Below are 20,131 nucleotides of genomic sequence, written 5' to 3'. Positions count from 1 at the left end.
TTTAAAAATAATGACTGCAAAGGAACTAAACTCAAAGCTTTGATGTCTTTACAACGTCCTCAAACTACAATTTTCTGACCCCATACATTTAAATGAGTGTTGAATGTTTATGTTCGTTTGAGGCTGAGCGTCTGTTAACAAGTTCCCTGCGTCCACCTCCGTTAATCACGCGTTCACTGACGTAGACGTAAACTCACTCGTGGCGGAGACGCGACGCGACGCGACGCGACGCTCGCAGCTCGAAGTGACGGCGTTCGATTGCAAAGTGGCAACGCGCGAGGAGGAATCTATTATCGCCCGGAGCCGCAGCCGGGGTTCACCTGTGGCGAGCGCGTGATTGGAGGGAGTGCGCCTCACCCCGCCCCCCCTCCGCCCCCCTCCGCCTCCCCAGACCCGGAGCGAGCGCACCGAGCTCGCCGCGCCGCCTTCCTCTGCCCGCCGCGCAGGAGTTCTCGTCCCTCGGACCGGACGCGTTGTGACACAGATGGTTCCATCACGGCGTCCGGCTCTGTTCTGACCCAAACCGCCGCCGACTAGGGACGAACCGACCTCCTGCCGAGTCTTTTGGATGCGCCATGCAATCCCGCTGGTGGAGTTGTGGCGTTCGCCTGGCGGCGTGGACGTGGATTTGGAGTGTGGCGCTGCTCGGAACGCGGTGCATCCCCGCGAATGAAGGTAACCGGGCACCGGGCGCTTCTGGCGCGATGACACCGCTGTCACGCACACTCACAGCCTCCGTCGCGTGCAAAAGCCCCGGTTGGCGCCCCGGACCGTCCGCTTTCTGACAAACGCCGTTTGACAGAAAATGAGGTCATGTATCAATGCGTTTGAGCAGATAGTATTTATGACAGCGGTGACAGTCGACAGATGTTGTAATGACCGTACGCACCGAAAACAGTGAAATAAAACGGGACCTTTGCTCGGAGCGTGCGTCTTTCCAGATAAACGGGTCCGTGGAGGGCGCGCGACGCGCAGCCTGAACGTTTTACTGTGCAGCCTTTGAGGTTCGCAGCATCGGCGAACTTTAGGCTGTCGGACAATGGGGAAAATGGGAAATCTCGTTTATGCTGAGTTTTATTCGGCCTCCTAGTTGCAGTTCAGATATTTAGACTTTACTTTGATTTTTTTTGAGGATGGATTCGGTTTAACCGCTGGTCTCTTATTCTCACATATTAACAGACAATTTCCGCCTAACTGGTTTCATGCTGTAAATGCAAATCGTGTATTTCCATAAAACCTGAACTCGTGCACACCTGCTCTTCCTCCATAATTGTCCGTTCAAATTGCTATTAAATATCGTTCCCACGCTATTGTCCACGGGCTGAGCGGCACCTTAGCAGCCAGATGAAGGCCATTGTCTGGGGCTGTTCGATAGCATTATCCGGGAAGGAGAGCACATTCGTCAGCCAGCTTATTCTTTGCTTGGCAGATTTATTTGGTCAGAATTTTGTGGTTCCCAGTGTGTGGCAGTGGGCCTGGGGAGCCCTCCCAGTATAAAACAGCTCCAGTTATAGTTCACGTCTTTGTGAAAGTGTCGTCTGTGTGAAAAAGCCACGAGGTTGGTGTTAGGTTCACCATTAGGTGTTTGGCTCATTACAAGTGTCACGAAAGCAGTCAGCGACTCGAAAGCAGCTGTAAAGTTGGAACGGAGAGCGATTCCCTCCCATTAGGCCGGTTCAGTGTCGTCTTAATCTGGATGTGTGTGCGTCGCGCATGAGGATGACGCCCGCGTTTGTCCACGGTCCCTCAGCTTCCGTCTGAGGGGGAGTGAGACGGGCCGAGGTTAGAGCCGTCCAGGCTCAGACATGCACGGAAACGCAGGAATCAGACGCCGGTAGCTACAGACGGGAGGAAAAAAGGGCCGATTGACTGAGAGAATGAAATATTTGATGCTGTAACCCTGTTTTCAGAATGGAGGTGGATAAGGTGTCAGACATGATTGAATTGGGATCACTGAGGCCAAGTTGGCGTTTAAACCCATCACCTGCGCCGGTCCCCGAAGTGCAGATGAAAATGAACACTGGCAATGTTGTGCCTCACAGAATCCATTCATTGCCCTTTTCAAGGAGAATTAGATCAACATCCCAAAAGCTGAGAATCCACTTATTCCCCTGCTTATTCAGATTCTTTGAGCATCCTTGAAATAATGCCACTAAAAGACGTTAAATCACTTCATTCATTCAGCGGTGGTGACTGTACATCACACAGCGCAGCTTTAACTGAGGTGGTTTGATCCTGAGAGAGAGTGAAGGAGGTAACACATCCTTTATGATCTAGTTCAGCATCACTTATCTCTTCTTTATGCCCTAATTAGTTGTCTAATCGCCTCCGAAGGACGTGTTTTATTACTCTCTGCAGAGCAATGGAGGACGTAAGCCGTGTGTGTGTGTGTGTGTGTGTGTGTGTGTGTGTGTGTGTGTGTGTGTGTGTGTGTGTGTGTGTGTGTGTGTGTGTGTGTGTGTGTGTGTGTGTGTGTGGGTGTGAAGTTGCTCACGTTCGCTCTCTCCAGCGTCTCCCTGCAGATGGTTCAGACCCAATATGAACATGGCTTTATCATGTAACGGTAGCTTGTACGACTGTACTGAACTGGTTTAACTGATGAATAATTGCAGCCAACTGTTGGAAACGCTGTTTCAAGGCTGGACTTTGAGATGTCAGAATTGGGTTTTCTTCCTTCATCCTGAACTCTCCTGGCTTCTCCTTGGGTTTTTGTATTAATGTCACATCAGAGGACCTCTGCAGGTGGAAGTGTAGCTCCAAACAGCAACAGGATGAAAGCCTTGGAAAATGCTTCGCTTCACTATGTTGAAATCTTGCTGATGTGAAGTCAGGCAGTTTTATTTTTAGCCTTAATTTAATATTTAAGGATGTTTTCTTCTCCCTACACTTCTTCATAGTATAATGTTACACTAAACATAAGAATTTTACACAGTTCAGTGAATAAAGTCTAAACAGAGGCTCTGTTTCAGCTTCCAGGTTCTGACCAGTTGGGTCAAATACAAGTACAAGTACAAGTACTGTAAATGCAAATTGTGTATTCTCAGTCAACGTTTCCTAATCTGCACTTTTTACACGGAGACGACAAAGCTTTGATGGAACAACAACGTACGCTTCAGCTGTAATTAATCCTTTATGGTATTTGCCGTGTACACACTGTCAGATGCACAATGGGCCAAACTTTATGATAGAGGAGATAAAGGGAACTGGACTCCGGCCTGAGCAAACCTCGTGTTGTGTTTATGACGGCGTGGCAAACACTGCAGACGCTCAGCGCTCTCTGGATTCAGTGCAGGTTAAAATGTTTGAAACGCTCCTTTTTCTTATCGTGATTCAGAAACAGGTCCAGAAACTGCGCCGTAGCTGGGCCCAGTTGTTGTTTGGTGGTACTGAACATCACTATGCGCAGGCTCAGAGCTCAGGGCGTCACACTGGGCTCCAGTTATTAGCTTGTTAGGCTTTGTCCTCACTGCAAATTAGACCCACAAGCTGCTGTAAAACAGAAAATGTGGCAGCTTGAAGACGAAGTGGCTCCAAATGAATCCAGTCTCATAAAGAAAGCGCATCCTTTTTATTCTGTTGTTTGTTCTCTTTACAATATTGATGATGTTTTGAATCTTTTACAGTGAACCTACTGGATTCTCGCTCTGTGATTGGGGATCTAGGATGGGTGGCCTACCCTAAGAATGGGGTGAGTAAAAAAGCACAACTCTATTTATATAAAACCATAAATACTTTATGACAAGGGTTTTAAAGCTTGGAGGTCTGAATGTTACACAAGGAAATATTATGCGATCCTTATGAGCAGTGGTCAAAATAACATGAGCGAATCATTGTAAATTCAATATCTCAAAATAATCTCCTTCAAGCAACAGCACAGCTCAGTTGGTTTAGGTAAGTAGTGGTGAACAGACCCATTTCACTTTAAGATTTAAGGGTAAAGGTCATTTCCTTCCCATGAACTCTCAGATCATTATCAGGCTAAAGTGAATTCATGAATAAAATATTGAAAGTCACATTGGAATACATTTATTTTAAATCCAGAAATTAAAATTCTGTTTTCAAGAATTGCCAGGCTGACGGCTCATTAGTGAACGACTTACTAGTGTTGGTAAATGATTATTTCATGGTATTCTGTTGTGTGTGGTGTTAAAATAAACATAATCGTGTATTCTGGAGTTTTAACCTCAGCTCATACGACGGTTCTTCGTCTTTTTTTGGGGGAAAAATCTAATTCCAGCACCTCATGGGACATGATCTGTGCTTCATTTAAAGTAAGAATTAATTTGTGCACTTGGAAAATCTCCCATATTCTGTAGTTGTGTCTCCTGATGCCAAAAACGCAGCTTTCCGCGCCGCACCGACGCTGCTGACCACAGCAGCTTCTCCGCTCTGCGTATTCAAATCACGCCGCATGGAGATGGCAGCGATAGTGCTGACAAAAGCAGGCGCGCGCGTCATATTAATGGAGATGTGATCACGGCGTGCGCTCCTGACAATGCGACTGCATAAATAAGCGCGTTCAGCGTAGACGCAGGAAGAGGCACTTAAGTGTAAGACAGTGTGAGGATCTTTTGTTATGCTTTGATTCAGACGCAGGCGATTAAAATGTCTCGTTCTAAGTTTATCTCACTCGACATGTACATTGAACCAAATCTGTTCCCTGTTTGTGTTCGGCCATTTAAATAACAGGTGTTATCTGAGCGTTGGCAGTTCTCATCGTTTTCACTATTTATAGGACAGCGCTCCGTTTCGCACTTTCGCCACACACACACACACACACACACACACACACACACACACACACACACACACACACACACACTCTCGTTCACACTTGGCGCCAGTCTTTCGTGTTGAAGAGGTTGTTTTTAACTCGTGTCTTCCAGATGGTTTGCTTCATCCCTCGTTCTCTCCTCCTGCCTTCATCCTCATCATCGTCCCCCCTGTCATTTGTTCACTTTTTTTTTCCTTGCCTCCGTGTGGATGTACATCATGTTTGGTAAATTAGCGGCTTCAAAAGGGGATATTTTGGCTTGAAGTTATCACCTATAACAGGGTGATTGGGCTCAAATCACCAAGATGAGCTCCCCGGTTTTTCAGAGGCAGATGTAGTGCGAGACGTAAGAGCTGGAGCTGTGCAGACAGTGACAGACTGACAGTCAGACAGACGCCAGCGTCGTCTGACCTCTGGAAAAAACCCACTGCTGAAATCTGGAGTCTAAAAGAAAAAGGATTAATTAAAAGGAGTTTTAATGGCGACTGAGGAATCTCAACCTCAATCTGGATTTAATGTCGCTGAGTTTTGCTGCTTTATGTATGAGGACTATTTTCTGTCATCTGAAACGTCGCCTTCATTACATTTACATCCTGATTCTTGGTCTCAGATGATTTGAGCTGCTGTTTGCTGGATGCTTTTATTTGCTGCATCTAAAGCATCATAAAGGGAGATGAATAAGATGGAGAAACCGAGGAAGGATCCATTAAAGGGATGAGTGTTGCATTATGGCCTATTTTGCTTCAAAATCCATGTGTCTCAAGTATCATGTACATTGAAAACAGTTTATTACCCATCAATCCGCTGTGTCTAAGAATGTTTGTTTCTTGTGTGAACATGAGGGATTTCCTGAGGACAGAGGAGGCAACAGGTGGCACCACGTGTGCGTACACTGGTTTGATTCAGCTGGATGAAATAACCAAACCTGGAGAAAAACCAGCATTATCAGAGGTTGTGAACGTAGCGTAGACGTGTTTGACGTGTCTCTGGCTGCTGCGGATCCCCTGGACGAAGGACAGATGAGGCTGGAGATGAGAGGAGAATGAGAGGAACATGGTGGAGCTCAACGTAAAGAAGAAGTGTGACAGGAGAGATAAGATCAAAAGGGGAAAGTGGCACAAATCAGGGACAAGGAAGAAGACGAGACGCTGCTGCAATCGGATGATTAAAGATTAAATTAATTAAAGAAGAGATGGTGCAGAGGGTGAGGATTCTGACTGACGTGGATTCAATGAAAAAAAGGCAGATGAAGGATGTTAGCTTGTAAGATGGAGGAAATAAAGTAGGTTATTAATATGCAGTTGATTGTACCAGAGGTCTGTGTATGTGAAGTGGGAGGCCGTCCCCCATGGTCATGATGGTCAGTAATGGCCAGTAATAATAAGTTTAGGACAGGTTCATAGACTTAGAACCAGGAGGGCACTTGTCGCAGCCCAGGGGGTCCGCTGACGGGTGTGACACACGGAACCCCACACACAGTCGGCAAAACAAACACGCTAATGAGGAGCTACACGGATGCCCGCGGGTTCCCCGAGCGGAGGGAGGGTGGCAGCAAACGCGCAGGAAGCGGTGACGGAGAGGTTCCAGCGGCACAAGAAGCCCTGGGATTAGAGGCGTGATTCCTGGCGCCGCCCGTGACCGCGGAGTCGCGTGCTTATTGTTCAGGAGCATCGCTCTAATCAGGGCCACACTGAAACGCTAAAAGTTTAACCGCAAGGTTGCTCCCACACAATGGAAGTACAGGTCTGAAAAGATATGACTAGAGAGATTATTAATTTTGGATGCTGCTCTGGATTATTGCAACTGAATTGTACAAGGAGATGAGGTCTCAGTCTTCAGACACGCACATTATGATGATAATGATGATTATTATTGTTACTAGTAGTAGTGTCAGCATGGGTGGTCCTGATCCAACCGCTCAGTGTCTGTCTGTGTCACCCACCTAAGACCACAAACCCTGATCCCAGGGAAACGCAGCGAAGGCCGTGTGAAGCTATGTAAATCTCAGAACAGACTGGTGGATCTGAGCGATCTGACCAGTAAGAGGCTTAGCTGCACCGGGACCTGGAGTCTGGGATCCACAGGGACACAAAGGTGGTTCCACCCGGCGTCTGGCTGCGAGGGATTCTTGCCACCGTGATACATGTAACTAACCCTGTGGTTGAGCTGAGCCCAAGTCTGACCCGCTATTGTTTAACCCTTCCGAGTTATGATCCCAAATGTTTCTGCTAATATGCAACAGGAGAAGATGGGTGAAGGAGAACGGAAAGAAGGAGGAGGAAAAGACAAAGAAGGCCGTCTACGGCCAGGGTTGATTAATGTGGGCTATTAAGCTATAACACCAGATCATAGTCTGCTCCCTCTGGCCACATTACTGTGACATGATAAAGCGCCTGTATTAGCCATGGGAGAGTGCTAGTGATGCAGATAATAGCCACGTCCCGGGAGACCTGTAGAGGGAATTAATGCTACTGTCTGACGCACACGCAGCCTTGGATGTAGCCTTTCAGAGGAACACACACTCATTAGCATATGTGCTCGCACGGACAGACAGGATGCGCATGCATCAGCTGTAGGAGCGCGTCTGCGGAGCTGCACGACGCTATAGGTTCACTCCTCATTCATGGGGAATTCATACAGAGCCTAGAACGCTATGTCTTTGCTTTTTGTCTGGAGCTGTAGGAGGAAATGAGGTGGAAGGGATGAGAATCACTCGCTATCTATACCCACACACACGCCTGCACTATCGTCTCTGTGCATGTGGGTGTCGCTTCATTTTTTTCAGTGATGCCAGAGTTTTGACCACGATACCGAATGTGATTCTTTGCTTTAAGGCGAATGTGCAGGCGAAGTTCTCCAATATAAGATAACACGAATCTATTAAAAGATGCCCTTCAAATAGCTTCAGTAGATTTCAAACTGATTCATTTCCTCAGTTTACACTAGATGCTGTTTCACACATGGTGTAGATGCATTAAGTAAACATCCATTGACTCCATCATCAGCTTGTGTCTCGTGTTTCTTTGGTCTCTTTTCAATCGGTGTTCTTCTCGGATGCCTTTTTTATTCCAGTACCTTTTAAATACCTTCCGTCTCCAGATCCTTCACCTGCAGCTCAGACAGAGCCTCACTTTTCTAGCCTTAAAGCAGAGTTGAACCTTTCCAGCTTGTCATGAGTATTAGCACATTGTGCTTGGACGCGGTTCTGTAGTTTTTACCTTGACCACAGGTGCTTCCACTCATATTCTTCTTATACCCTTAGACATGTTTGTGTTTATTGTCTTTGTTAAATGCTCTGTTGTCTAAATCAAAATCATTTTAATTGCAGGACTACTTTGTGTATTATTTTTAAAGGATTAGCATAATGTTCCATCTCATTATTTTTGTCTTCTCGCTCCATTAGCCCTGTTCTTTTCTGTTTCTCAGTGGGAGGAGATTGGTGAAGTAGATGAGGACTACGCCCCCATTCACACCTACCAAGTGTGCCGGGTCATGGAGCAGAACCAGAACAACTGGCTGCACACCAACTGGATCCTGACGGAGGGAGCGCAGCGGGTTTTCATCGAGCTCAAGTTCACCCTGAGAGACTGCAACAGCCTCCCTGGAGGCGTCGGGACCTGCAAGGAGACGTTCAACATGTACTACTACGAAACCGACGGCGACGAGGAGGAGACGGACGACGGCGAGATGCGGGACGGGACCGGCATGACGGAGGAGGAAGACCGGGTCATGAAGGAGAGCAGATACGTCAAAATCGACACCATAGCGGCCGACGAGAGCTTCACCGAGCTGGACCTGGGCGACCGCGTGATGAAGCTCAACACCGAAGTCCGCGATTTGGGCCCGTTGAGCCACAAAGGCTTCTACCTGGCCTTCCAGGACCTGGGCGCCTGCATCGCCCTGGTCTCGGTGCGCGTCTTCTACAAGCGCTGCCCCTTCCTGGTGAAGAGCCTGGCCGAGTTCCCCGACACCATCCCGGGCTCGGAGGCCTCGCAGCTGGTGGAGGTGGTCGGCCGCTGCGTCAACAACTCCATCCCCTTGTACGAGCCTCCCAGGATGCACTGCAGCACAGAGGGAGAGTGGCTGGTGCCCATCGGGAAGTGCGTGTGCCAGCCGGGCTTCGAGGAAATCAACGGATCGTGTCAAGGTGAGAGGGGGGCAGTTTGTGCTTTAATCTACTGCAGAGCCGCTGCTTCTCAGGTAGTTTGGAGGCTGAATGATTCCTGCTCCGTATCACAGTCCAGTGGTCTTTGTTTGGTTGCTGTAGTCGTCACGTTTCTTTTTATATTCATGCACGTGTTTGTTTTGAGTCTGGAGTGAAGCTTCTGTTCTTTCACTGAGAGGGTTTCCCACTTTGCCTGTTTTTCCAGCTTAGTGCAGGTTTTCCCCTGAGCCCCGCAGCACTTTGCTGCTCTTATGAAGCCTCTGTTCTGCTCCGGCCCGAGCCCAAACATGGCCATTTCCACGCTCACCCCGGGCCCCTCTATTTTCCCCTCCGATCTCCCTCCGCTCTGTCTTTAAATGACTCCATTTTCAGACCCGCACTCTAGACGCTACTTCTTGCAAGCGAGCGCGGCTCCGAAGCAGCGCGGGAACATTTCAGGCGGACGCTCGACGTTCGCGGCGGAGAAAATTGAGATGTGTAGTGTTTGTTGTCAGAGCGGCGGTTAGCGCTGTGCGCGGCAGTAGGACGGTGAGGGAGCGCTCACATCAGGATTCAAATGAAATCCATCAGACGCTGCCTCCAGATGGTCCAACAGTAAATGCTCAACTTCAAGCTTGTTTGCCCGTGATCAGTTCATAATAGTCAAACGATGACTCGCAGCATCCACAGCCACAGCTGACGTTGTCAGACGCGGTGTCTCTGTAGGGGATCATTAGGACAAAGCTGTCGTAGGCCACTGGTCTGCCTGCAGCCACAGCGCCACGGACTGCGCAGTCACACAGACTGATTCCCATCCACTGCTGACAAGGCGCTAAAAAGGACGCACTCATTTAAGCCTCAGTAAAAGGTGGGCACATCCTAAAACGGTGTCGTCTGCAGCGTGAACCTACAGTTCATTTATCATCCGCATAATGAAGAACGAGCCATTTTTGTATTGAGACTATAATAAAATGTGATCCTCGCTCCGCGTACTCAGGATACTCCACTGTACCTCTCTGTTCCTTCACAACGAGGTTTCAGGGTTGTGGATGGCTTATTCTTCATCCTAACGAGTGTTTTGCAGAACAGGATGATAACGATGTGTGATATGCAAATTTTTGCCATTAGTTAAACATTTAGAATAAAAATATCTTTGGTGCTCTCAGCAAACTAGATGTTTTTTTTTAATCATTCTCCATATGTAGCGCCAAATGAAGGGGAGCACGCTCCTCTCAGCTAATGAAGGTGCTGGAGTGTTTGCTTTTTTGTACAGTTTCATATGTAGATGAGACTTTTAAACTGACAGCCTTTGAAGGCGCCTACAAAGAGAAACATGGCAGGGTTTCCTCTCTCGCAGCTTTGTAACCATATGCGTTCGCTGCTTAAGCAAACACTCTCCTTCGTGCCTTTCAGTCACTCGCGCTGGAGAGGGAAGTGTTGAATTCTGGATTTCAGATGTTGAAAGTGAGCATCTGCTCCAGTGCAGCGGTTTAACTTTCTCTGTTTCCTCATTCCCTGTGTGTGTTTTTGAAAAAGACAAGAGCTGTTAGTTGCATTGATTTGAACCACGTCTTATTTGATAGCCTGTGTTTTTTCACTTTGCTGTATTTGTGTAGACTGTGAATCATTGGCTTGCAGGTCAGAGTGTGATGCTGTAGGTGTGTGTGTGCGCAGTGTGTGGGTTGTGTGAGCATGATTTAACGCAGCCTTTGTGAATGTAGGACACAACTCGTTCTTCTCCTCTTTGTCTGCACTTTCCCTCTTCCTGCGTCTCTTCTTTCTCGCTGTCTCTGTCAACGCTCGTTCGTTTTACCTCCGTCGCCGCCCGTCACTCATTGTCTCACAATCACTCCCTCTTCCTCTTTATTGCTGCCACCTACATTAGCATTCTTCTGTCTCTCACACTCTGGCCGGTGCCTTTCATGTCACTTCCCTCTCCTCCCCCACTGTAAAGACCCGTCTCTCTCCATCCAACAATGTAACTCTGTCGTCTCGGTTAAATGGATGGATGGGTTGAAGGAAGGATGGGACACATAGGAAGTGACGGCAAAACAAGGGGACGCAAGACAAATTGAAGACTTCACACCATGGGGTGCGAGGGCAGAGAGACGCAGAGATGGGACAGTGAGATGGATGGCTGTTGTTTTAGGGGCGGTGGCGATGGAGGAAGGATAACTGGGGACAGAAGTGAGCAGATGGATGGATGAAGATAGATGGATGAGAGCGGATGGTCCGGATTGTAGATGGAGCTCAGAGGGAATGAGCTCTAGAAGAAGTGTGTGAATAATGGCTGGAAGGAGAATAGAATTATGTTTGGACTGAGTGTTGGGGAAATGGAGGACCCGGTTGCAGTATATTTGGTCATTTTACATATTTGTGCCATTTTGTCATGAACTGTATTCGTTCAGGAGTTGAAGACGATCGTTTTTGAGAACTGTGTACATCAGTGTCACAGGGTGATTACTCCACATTAGTGTGTCTCTCTCAAACACCAGATAAGACTCCGTTCAGCATTTGATATTTACATGTGCAACCAAATGAAGGGAATTTTTCCAGAGGCTGCTCACATCGCGGTTGTTTGAATGTTTGTTTAGATACGGCGCTGCCTTGGATCTGGGCTTTAATGAACTAGGCTGAATGAAGGAGTTCCCTCAAATGTTGGCGTCTTCGTATTGGAGTGAATTTAGAAGAGCTGAATGATTGACTGGATTGATGGAATAAAGACTTGAATAAGGAATGAGGCAGGATTCAGATGTTGGAATAATTGAATAAGGGCTGACAAGAATGTAGGAATCTTAGGATAAGAGCTGTGTGCCATGTCGGGAAGATGAAATGGGAACTGAATAGAATCTTGCAATTGACAGCTTTTGCGATGTTTGGATTCAGGCTGCACTGAATTAATGTGACAAGGGGGAAAAAAGATTTGGAGATAGAAGATGGGCAGAAAAGTCCGGGGATGTGAGATGGGGGAAGCTGTGGGGAGGGTGGGAGAAAAAAGGACGGCAGCGCATGAGGAATACAAATGAAAATGAGGACAACTGTTGGTATCCTCAATTAAAGGCGCTGCGGTGAACTGCCACTCACCGGGAGAATAATAGAGCGGTTTGGTTGCGTGACTGCTCCGGGCAGAGCTGGAATTCCCCAGACGATGCTGTGTTTCAGCGCCAGGGTTTCCCTGATGCTCCTGCGTGTTTGGCTGCCTGTCAGTCGTCACCGCAGCATATGTCAAACTTGATCTGGTCGCAAACTGTCGCTGCTGAAGCATCGTGAAGGAGACCGTCTCCCTCCGGGCGCTCGGACTGTGGGACCTGCGGTTGATGCTGCGGTGACGGGATGTTACAGTCACAGGAAGCGTGACGGCGCCGGCCAGTTCGAACACGAGGAACGCGACTGGGTTTCATCCCACATTCATGCTTGGTTAATGTTTATGTTGATGTGTCAGACTGGGGATTAGATCAGATTTAAGATGATGTTTGTTTACAAAGTGTTGAATTAGCCAGATTATTGTGATGTTTATTTGTATTAGTGGAATTTTAATCTTCCTCCAAACACATCTCGTCTATTGGCATCAGCAGCGACAGTCACGCGTTTCCTCCTTTTCCAGCTAAAAAGTATTCAGTTACACTTGCTGTGTAAATATACAAGTTTGTCCTTGTTATTGCTGAATTGCTGAGGAGCTGTTACAGTTTGGTGATAGTGCAGAAATGTGCCGGTGTCATGAAGCCTTTTTGATCCCATCATCTCCTGAAATATGAATTGACTGAATTTATCATGGAAAGAGGCCCCATTCATCTTTTTGGATTCCAGTCGACTGGGAGCTGCTCCGGGCTTCGTTCGCTACTTCTGGCTCTGTTCTCTCCTCCCGCATCTCTCTCACTTTGTTCTCCACCCGATCTCCATCATACCATCACCTCAACGTTGTGATGCTGTCATGACAACTAAAGTGCTTCCTGAGTGCTTGTTGGGTAAACTGACTTTCCCAGAAGTGCATCTTGGCTTTTACCCTTAAGTACAAGCGCATACACACGCACGCACGCACGCACGCACGCACGCACGCACGCACGCACGCACACACACACGCACACACACACACACACACACACACACACACACACACACACACACACACACACACACACACACACACACACAGATGGTGAAATATTCATAAAATGCTTCATTCAGCGGAGCTGCTTCTTTCTATAAAAGCCTGGTCATCTCCAGGGGCCCAGTCTGTGTTGGCTTGTCTGACTGGTTATACTGGGAGTTATGGACACTTGTAGGATGCATTACACCCTTTACAGAGCAGTTTCACTTTCACATTGCCTGATTTGAGGTTGATGCTAGATTACATTTAAAAAGTCATAACATAAAGATTTTGATTTTAAAAGTAGCTGCTTTGCCCGGAGGTGGATGTAAAGGTGCCCGTGGGCGATTAAACACTGTTTAAATGGGTCCAGATCATTTTTACTAGATTTCTTCGTGCATAATCACTCGGTTTCACGTCAACGCCCCCCCTCCACCTTCTGCTGAGATCCAGCTCCTCTGGAGTACGCAGATCTTGACCCCTTTTAAACCTAATTAGTCTGGGTGTGTGCAGTTTGTGTTTGCTGCTGCTGGTCTGCTGCTGCTGGCAAATGTTCACACGTACAATAATGGGAATGATCTCACTGCTGGAATAGTAATATAATGTAGTGTTTGATATGTTGCCACAGTTGGTTTGTTTCGGCGCCGTGACCTTCTCGACCTGCTGGTGTTTGCTTGCGGCCTGATTGTGAGAATAAATGGGCGTTGAACAATGACCTCCTCTGTCGTCCATCGCACAGGAAAGCCCCATTCACTTGACTGTGTATTATTTTTGTATTATCATCTGGCTTTGTTTGTATTCACACACAGTCGTGCACACACACACACAGAGACGTGCACAAACAGTAATAAAAGAATAATACTGGAAGCCGTGAAACCTTGATACATGCGCACTCACACATGCTGTGTTTATGTTGCTGGGGCCAGTAGCTCGCTGGGGGACAAATACAGGAAGAGGATATTTACCGGGCTTCTTCTCTGGTTTATTAGGTCACAATAGCGTTTGTTAACAACACAGGAGTTGTGTGCTTTTTTGTTTCATCTGTCAAAGTTTGCTTCGAAGTCAGTGCTGTTGAATGTGGGCACCGTTGGAGGAGAAACAGGAAAGATGGAATTAAATCTTATTTGGCCTTTTGTTCCTATTTTGTCTTGTTTTATTTTTACTGTTCACATTGAAATTATTAATAAGCTACTGTAATATTATATTTATCATTTTGATAAATGGCCTCTGATTCTTTGGCTTTTATAAATATTTTACAGATTATCTATAATGTATTTTAATATCTGAATCCATAATATGTCTGTGCTCATACACAGACTCAGTGTTCTATGGACAGACTGTATGTGGTCATTAGCACACCTTTCATTGTGTTGAACGCCCTCCTCCTCCCTTCACGGCTCCTTCTCTTAATCGCTTACTCTCTCTAATCCCACCAAACGACAGCCAGTCATATAAATCAACATGTTTACAGTGAAATGTTTCCAATTAAAGAGGACGCTCGTTAAGAAGCAGGACACCACTGTATCCTTAATTGCCTGGGATGCCAGTGTGTGATGCATATTAATTGCGCATTAACCTCACGCGCACAGACACACAACACACGCATATGGCACATTAGTGTGTATTGCATATTAATTACATATTACCCTTTGTTCTGTGCATTAAGAGCCGTGTGGTATCAAAAAGACAGCTTGCCCAAGGGCAACACACACACACACACACACACACACACACACAAACATACTACAGTACCACCAACGCGGGCTATTCAGGTTGCATTCACAATGAGGAATGAGCCATTTTAGTCAGCCAGCCATGACCATAACTAATCTCACTACAGGTAGTGTGTATCTGTGTGCGTGTATCTGTGTGTCGCTGGGTGTAAAGACCTATTTGTGGGTGGGTGTGTCACTTAAAGGCCATTGGAGTGTTAAAGCACCTCATCTGCAGATCCAATCTCCTGTTTGTCCTTGCATCTGGAGATAACTTATGGTAGGACACGTAATGAGACAAATGCTGGAAAAGTGTCACTGAATAAACGTCTTGCAAATAAATTGTTATCATTTTGAACAAAAAGCCAGTTGTCTAATAATACCTGGTAATTTTATTCTCTTATCTGGACTTTAACAACTCGAAGCTGCTTTGCTGGAACTGATGCTAGCTCTTTGTTTCAAACTTCAGCCCACTTCCCTGACCTCCTTCATGCCCTCGTTCACCTGCATTTAGTCAATTCTTAGACACATAATGAGGCGAGAGCAGCCAAACTGGCAGCTAAGTCTTCATTTGCGCTGATGCCGTCATGTCTAACAAAACATGTCTGCAGTTAATTTCACACATGTTCAATGTTTGCTTTCCCCGAAACACACAGATAATCTGTTTAGCCTAAATGGAAATGAGCTACAATTAATGATAACAAATACCTCAACGTCTCCTCTGCTGGTGTAACTGGAGTTGACGACCATTAAAGGAGCATGCAGCGGATTTTTTTTTTTCACACCAGTTTGCACATTTTAAATGCAAATGTTTAGACCATTCTCATAATCATTTGCTTGAACAACTTCCAGGGGAAATAAATTTCCATGCATTATTTTAATTTAATCAAACCCATCATCGCCACATTATCAGCAAATGTTAGGATTTAATGCAAATTTATTTCTGTATATTTCACAGCAAGATCTCAGGAAGCGAATGCATTCATTTGTTTAGATTTAAATGAGCATAAATTTGTTCCCTGGCAGCGACTTTGGGCAACAGGCAAAGACAAAAGAAAAGACTCAAAGTCTGAAGTTCAACGGGAAGTCCACACTGTGCCCACACCACACTGTTTGAATTACAGGTGATCTTTGGGAGAGCAGCACCGACGCGACAGGAGGCGTGAGCTCAGCTCCCAAAATAATGAGCAAAATTAATAATTAAAAATGATTGATAATAATAATCTCGGTGTCGTATCCAAGTATTGGAGCAATAATCTCAATTCACCTTTTGTTTTATGGTTTATTTTGTGACTTGGCTTCTCCGTCTCTGCTTTTCATCACTTTGCTTCTGCCTGCGTCTGTGTCTGTATATGTGAAATGAGCTGTCGCCCCGATTTTATTGATTCGGCCATGAGGGTCTGGAGACTCAAGTCAAGGAGAGTCAGACACCAGACCATGGCAATAAATCTATATGCATCCATAAACGTGTTTGTGGCAATGGGTTGAAATAGCATCAGGGGCGTTACACTGTCGAAGGCTCTGCCGACAAGAGGATGTAAAGATGGACACAAAGCAAGCGTTTAGTAAACAAATCCCTCTATTGATTTATTAAAAAAGGCCCCGAAAGCAATTTTTGTGTATGTGTGTGTGTGTGTGTGGGGGGGGGGGGTGAGAGATCCAGGGCAGAGGGAATATTTTTCAGCCCTAATGTTCCATGACAACAGACCAAGGTTCCGTCAAGGTGAATCAGAGCCACGGTCACCGAATGCCCAAAATGCATGCACGCACACACACACACACACACACACACACTGTACGGACATAAATCTTCCCTCCACTCCTTTGTTTCATCCTCTCACCATCCCCCCTCCCAACAAACTCTCTTTCTGCCTCATTTTGGTCGTCCCACCATTCTTTACGTTTGCCCCATTTTTACTTCGTCTACTTTGTCTTTTTGACATTTTACCTGAAGTTGTGTAGTTCGTTATTATCTGGATATGGTGTAGACTTCACACAAAGCTGCTAATGCTTAGAGACCTTAAAGGACAAACAGAGGACATATCTTCTGTTGCTCTGACCTCTTCTCCACATTAACAATATAATCAGATTTGACCAGAGGAAACGTCCCAAATCAGTTGACATCCTTTATTATTTTATGTGTGAGTACGACAGCAAATCCCAGAAGATAACGATTCTGGCAAGGCAGTGATTGGTGAGCTGCTGCCATGGCAACCAAGATGCGTTATTGCCTGTTAACATTCTGATTGCGTCACGCTGCCGTCTACCTGAGCAGACGCCTGTGTGATGGAGTGGGAGGACCGGTGTCTGGGCTCGTTGAGCTCGTTTGTGTAGGTTTTTATAAAAGGCCGGTGGGTTCTACGTCGTGCAGCAGGTGCTGGTTACAAATCACTGAATTAAAGACTGGCTGGGAAAAAAAGGGAAGGGAAACCCCAGAAAAGCTTCAAGTTAAGACAAAGTGTTTTGAAGAGAACAGGGTTGCAGAGGTTAGACAAAAGAAGGCATTCCCAGAGGGATAGAAGAAGAAATCAAACTTCAAAAAGAGCAGAACAAAGAGCAGGTGACAGCTCCGGCGCTGGTTCTGATGAGGAGCGTCAAAACAAGCTCCACCACCCGGGGAAGGTTTTCTGCTGCTGTAACGCTGACCTCCTTTTCCCCTTATTATAAAGGCACTAACCTGTGCGGTCTCTCTCTCCCCTCTTTCCTCTCCTTCCCCTTTCGTACGTCCACTCTAATCGCCTCAGTCTGCAAAGCGGGATTTTACCGCTCGCTGCTGGAGTCCGTGGCCTGCAGTAAATGTCCACCTCACAGCGTGGCCAGGCAGACGGGGGCCACGTCCTGCGGCTGCGACGACGGATACTACAAGATCGACTCCGACCCTCCTAACATGGCCTGTACACGTGAGGGAGCATTTCATACTCCTTTTCCATGTCGTGGCTCTAACCGTAACCGTGTCTGATTGTGCTTGTGTCGGCGGTTCCCTCAGGCCCCCCCTCCGCGCCGCGCAACGCCATCTCCAACGTCAACGAGACCAGCGTGTTCCTGGAGTGGTCCGTTCCCATGGAGACGGGCGGCAGGAAGGACGTGCGCTACAACATCCTGTGCAGGCGGGTGCTGCCCGACGGCAGGGGCCTGGAGGAGTGCGGCGCCGGCGTCCGCTTCCTGCCGCGCCGCGTGGGCCTCTCCAACACCTCGGTGATGGTGGCCGACCTGCAGTCGCACACCAACTACAGCCTCCTGCTGGAGGCCGTCAACGGCGTGTCGGAGCAGGCCAGGGAGCACAGCAAGCAGTACGTGACGCTCAACGTGACCACCAATCAGGCAGGTAGGTTGATGGGGCGTCCCGGCACCGCAGCTGGCTCTTTTCTTGTATTTGGGCATACAGTATTTTGAATTTCCTCACAGACATCATCATCATCATCATTTCCTTGCCTTCCTATGTAAACTGCCACAGACACAGCCTGCGCCTCCAATGTCTGGATTCAGCAACAAACTCCAGATCATCAAATTACCGCCGTATTTGTCCAACAAATCTGTTGCTGTATTTATTTAGACTCGTGCACCATCGCTGGCGTGAATGAGTGAATTCAGCCTTTTTATTTTTTTTGCATCCCGACATGTCGGCGCAGAAGCAGCTCGGTGTCGATCCGGCGGCGCCTCTCATCAACGGGGTTCGCAGGCATCGGCGGCGTAATGAAAAGGCTCCGCTCGCTGCCTGTGTGGCAGCAGATGGTTCCGCGTGTCACTCAATCACCATGAATGGTGCTGGAGTGAATGTGTTCATTTGGGTTTGTGCACCTACAAAGTGCACTTGAGCAAGGCATTAAACCAACAGCACTAAAGCGAGGCGGCACAGTTTGAGGCCACTTCCCACTAACCACAGCTGTAAATGTCAGATGCTTTGTTAGCGCCCCTATAAATGCAGATTAGAAGTCATATCTGCTTTGGGAGCCCATTTGAATGTTTATGGGCGATATGAGCCTGTGCTGTTTATTTTATTTGTTTTTAATGAAATGCGTAGCGCGTGGTGTAATGAAAGGAAAATATGGCATTAAAGCTTCCTCCACAGAGCACCAAAGCAAAGACAAGCTGTTGAATGAAGAAGTAGTAGTAGTAGTAGTAGTAGTAGTAGTAGTAGTAGTGCAGTACTGGAAGAGAGACGGGCAGATGGTTGACTCAGTCAAGTGCACGGAGGGTTTTGTAAGTGTGTTTCTCAGCAGACTGAGTGGATTACAGCAGACCACACGACTCACGGTCACTTTACTACAGTTGGAGCTGGATTAAAGTTAGGCGGTCACTGCACCAAATGGAGATTAGGGATTACGCTAGATTACACAAGGCTGGCAGAGTCGCAGACAGATAAAATGTGCTGCTGTTTGGCACGGAGTGGTGCCGTCCGTCCTGCAGGAGGCCGTGCTCTACTCTACATCACCTCAGACGCCCTCAGTCAGGTCAGCGCACGTAATAGGAGTTCAATAGTTCCCAGTAACAGCGGCTGACAGATATTAATGAACCAGTTCAAAGATGCTGCACCCATCACCGATGAGCACTGAGTTTGTGTACATCTGTTCCTAGAAATGTAACCACTGGAGGTCACTGTGTGAAGTGATTTACTGGCCTAATTAGGAAAATCATTTGAACAATAATCCTGAAGCAATGACTGTAATGAGTCTAAGGCTCTCGTGCTCTGCTTTGTAACACAGTACTATAATTACCCACGGAGGACTTCACCAGCTTTACTTACTGTATGCGGGACTTGTGAGGGTGAAAAGGCAGCAACAACATATTGAGACTAAAGCACAGAGCGACAGGGCAACAGGAAGAGTCAGGCGGCCGCGGAGAGAGGGAGTCGGAGCATCTGCCGTTTGATGTGTGGGAAGCGCCGCACTCGATAACGGATCCGTGAAATAGGTGATTTCACGGTGCCCCTGTGAAGCCCGGCTGCATAATAAAGTGTTGGTACAGGAGAGGAGGGGACGCGGACGCGTGGGGGAGGAGGGAGGAGGGCCGAGGTGGAGGGAAGCGATGCAGTGGTCACGATAAGGAAATGAGACGTCAGCGGACGGACGGACGGACGGACGGAGACGTGAGCTGCTTGTAAACGGCCTGAACGTGGTGCAGGACGTTACAAACGCTAGTCAGGTATTTCCTTTCACAGCTGGACAAGGAGATGAACGTTGCAGAGTTATTAGACGTAGTACAAGAGGACTATATGTACAGTAGAATATATGTATTCAGATATTTAACAAATGTAGGTGACTGGTTGAAAGGCAATCAGATCAAAGATGGTGGAGGATTTCTTCCTCTTTGTTCCTCACTCACCTGCTGCAGGCTGCACACACTGAGTGCTGCCCCCGGTGGCCACAACAAATACATGCATACACTGCTAATAGCAGGGACAGGGATCATCATGT

General features: G+C 47.2%; 1 protein-coding gene across 1 annotated transcript in view; it reads left to right on the top strand.

The window, feature by feature from the left end:
- The first annotated feature begins 234 nt into the window (after positions 1-234).
- Positions 235-20,131, top strand: part of LOC114866641 (ephrin type-A receptor 5) — a 37,552-nt gene continuing 17,655 nt past the window's right edge. Inside the window, exons 1-5 of the mRNA XM_029168649.3 lie at positions 235-675; positions 3,624-3,688; positions 8,201-8,921; positions 17,462-17,617; positions 17,704-18,042. Of these exons, the coding sequence (XP_029024482.1) occupies positions 576-675; positions 3,624-3,688; positions 8,201-8,921; positions 17,462-17,617; positions 17,704-18,042 (1,381 nt within the window). The 5' untranslated portion in view covers positions 235-575. The remainder of the gene's footprint in view (positions 676-3,623; positions 3,689-8,200; positions 8,922-17,461; positions 17,618-17,703; positions 18,043-20,131) is intronic.

This window comes from Betta splendens, chromosome 12, assembly GCF_900634795.4.
Source record: "Betta splendens chromosome 12, fBetSpl5.4, whole genome shotgun sequence".
In the NCBI taxonomy this organism is placed as follows: domain Eukaryota; kingdom Metazoa; phylum Chordata; class Actinopteri; order Anabantiformes; family Osphronemidae; genus Betta; species Betta splendens.
The sequence above is the reverse complement of the archived record's forward strand: the minus strand, read 5'-3'. Positions and strand labels throughout refer to the sequence as shown.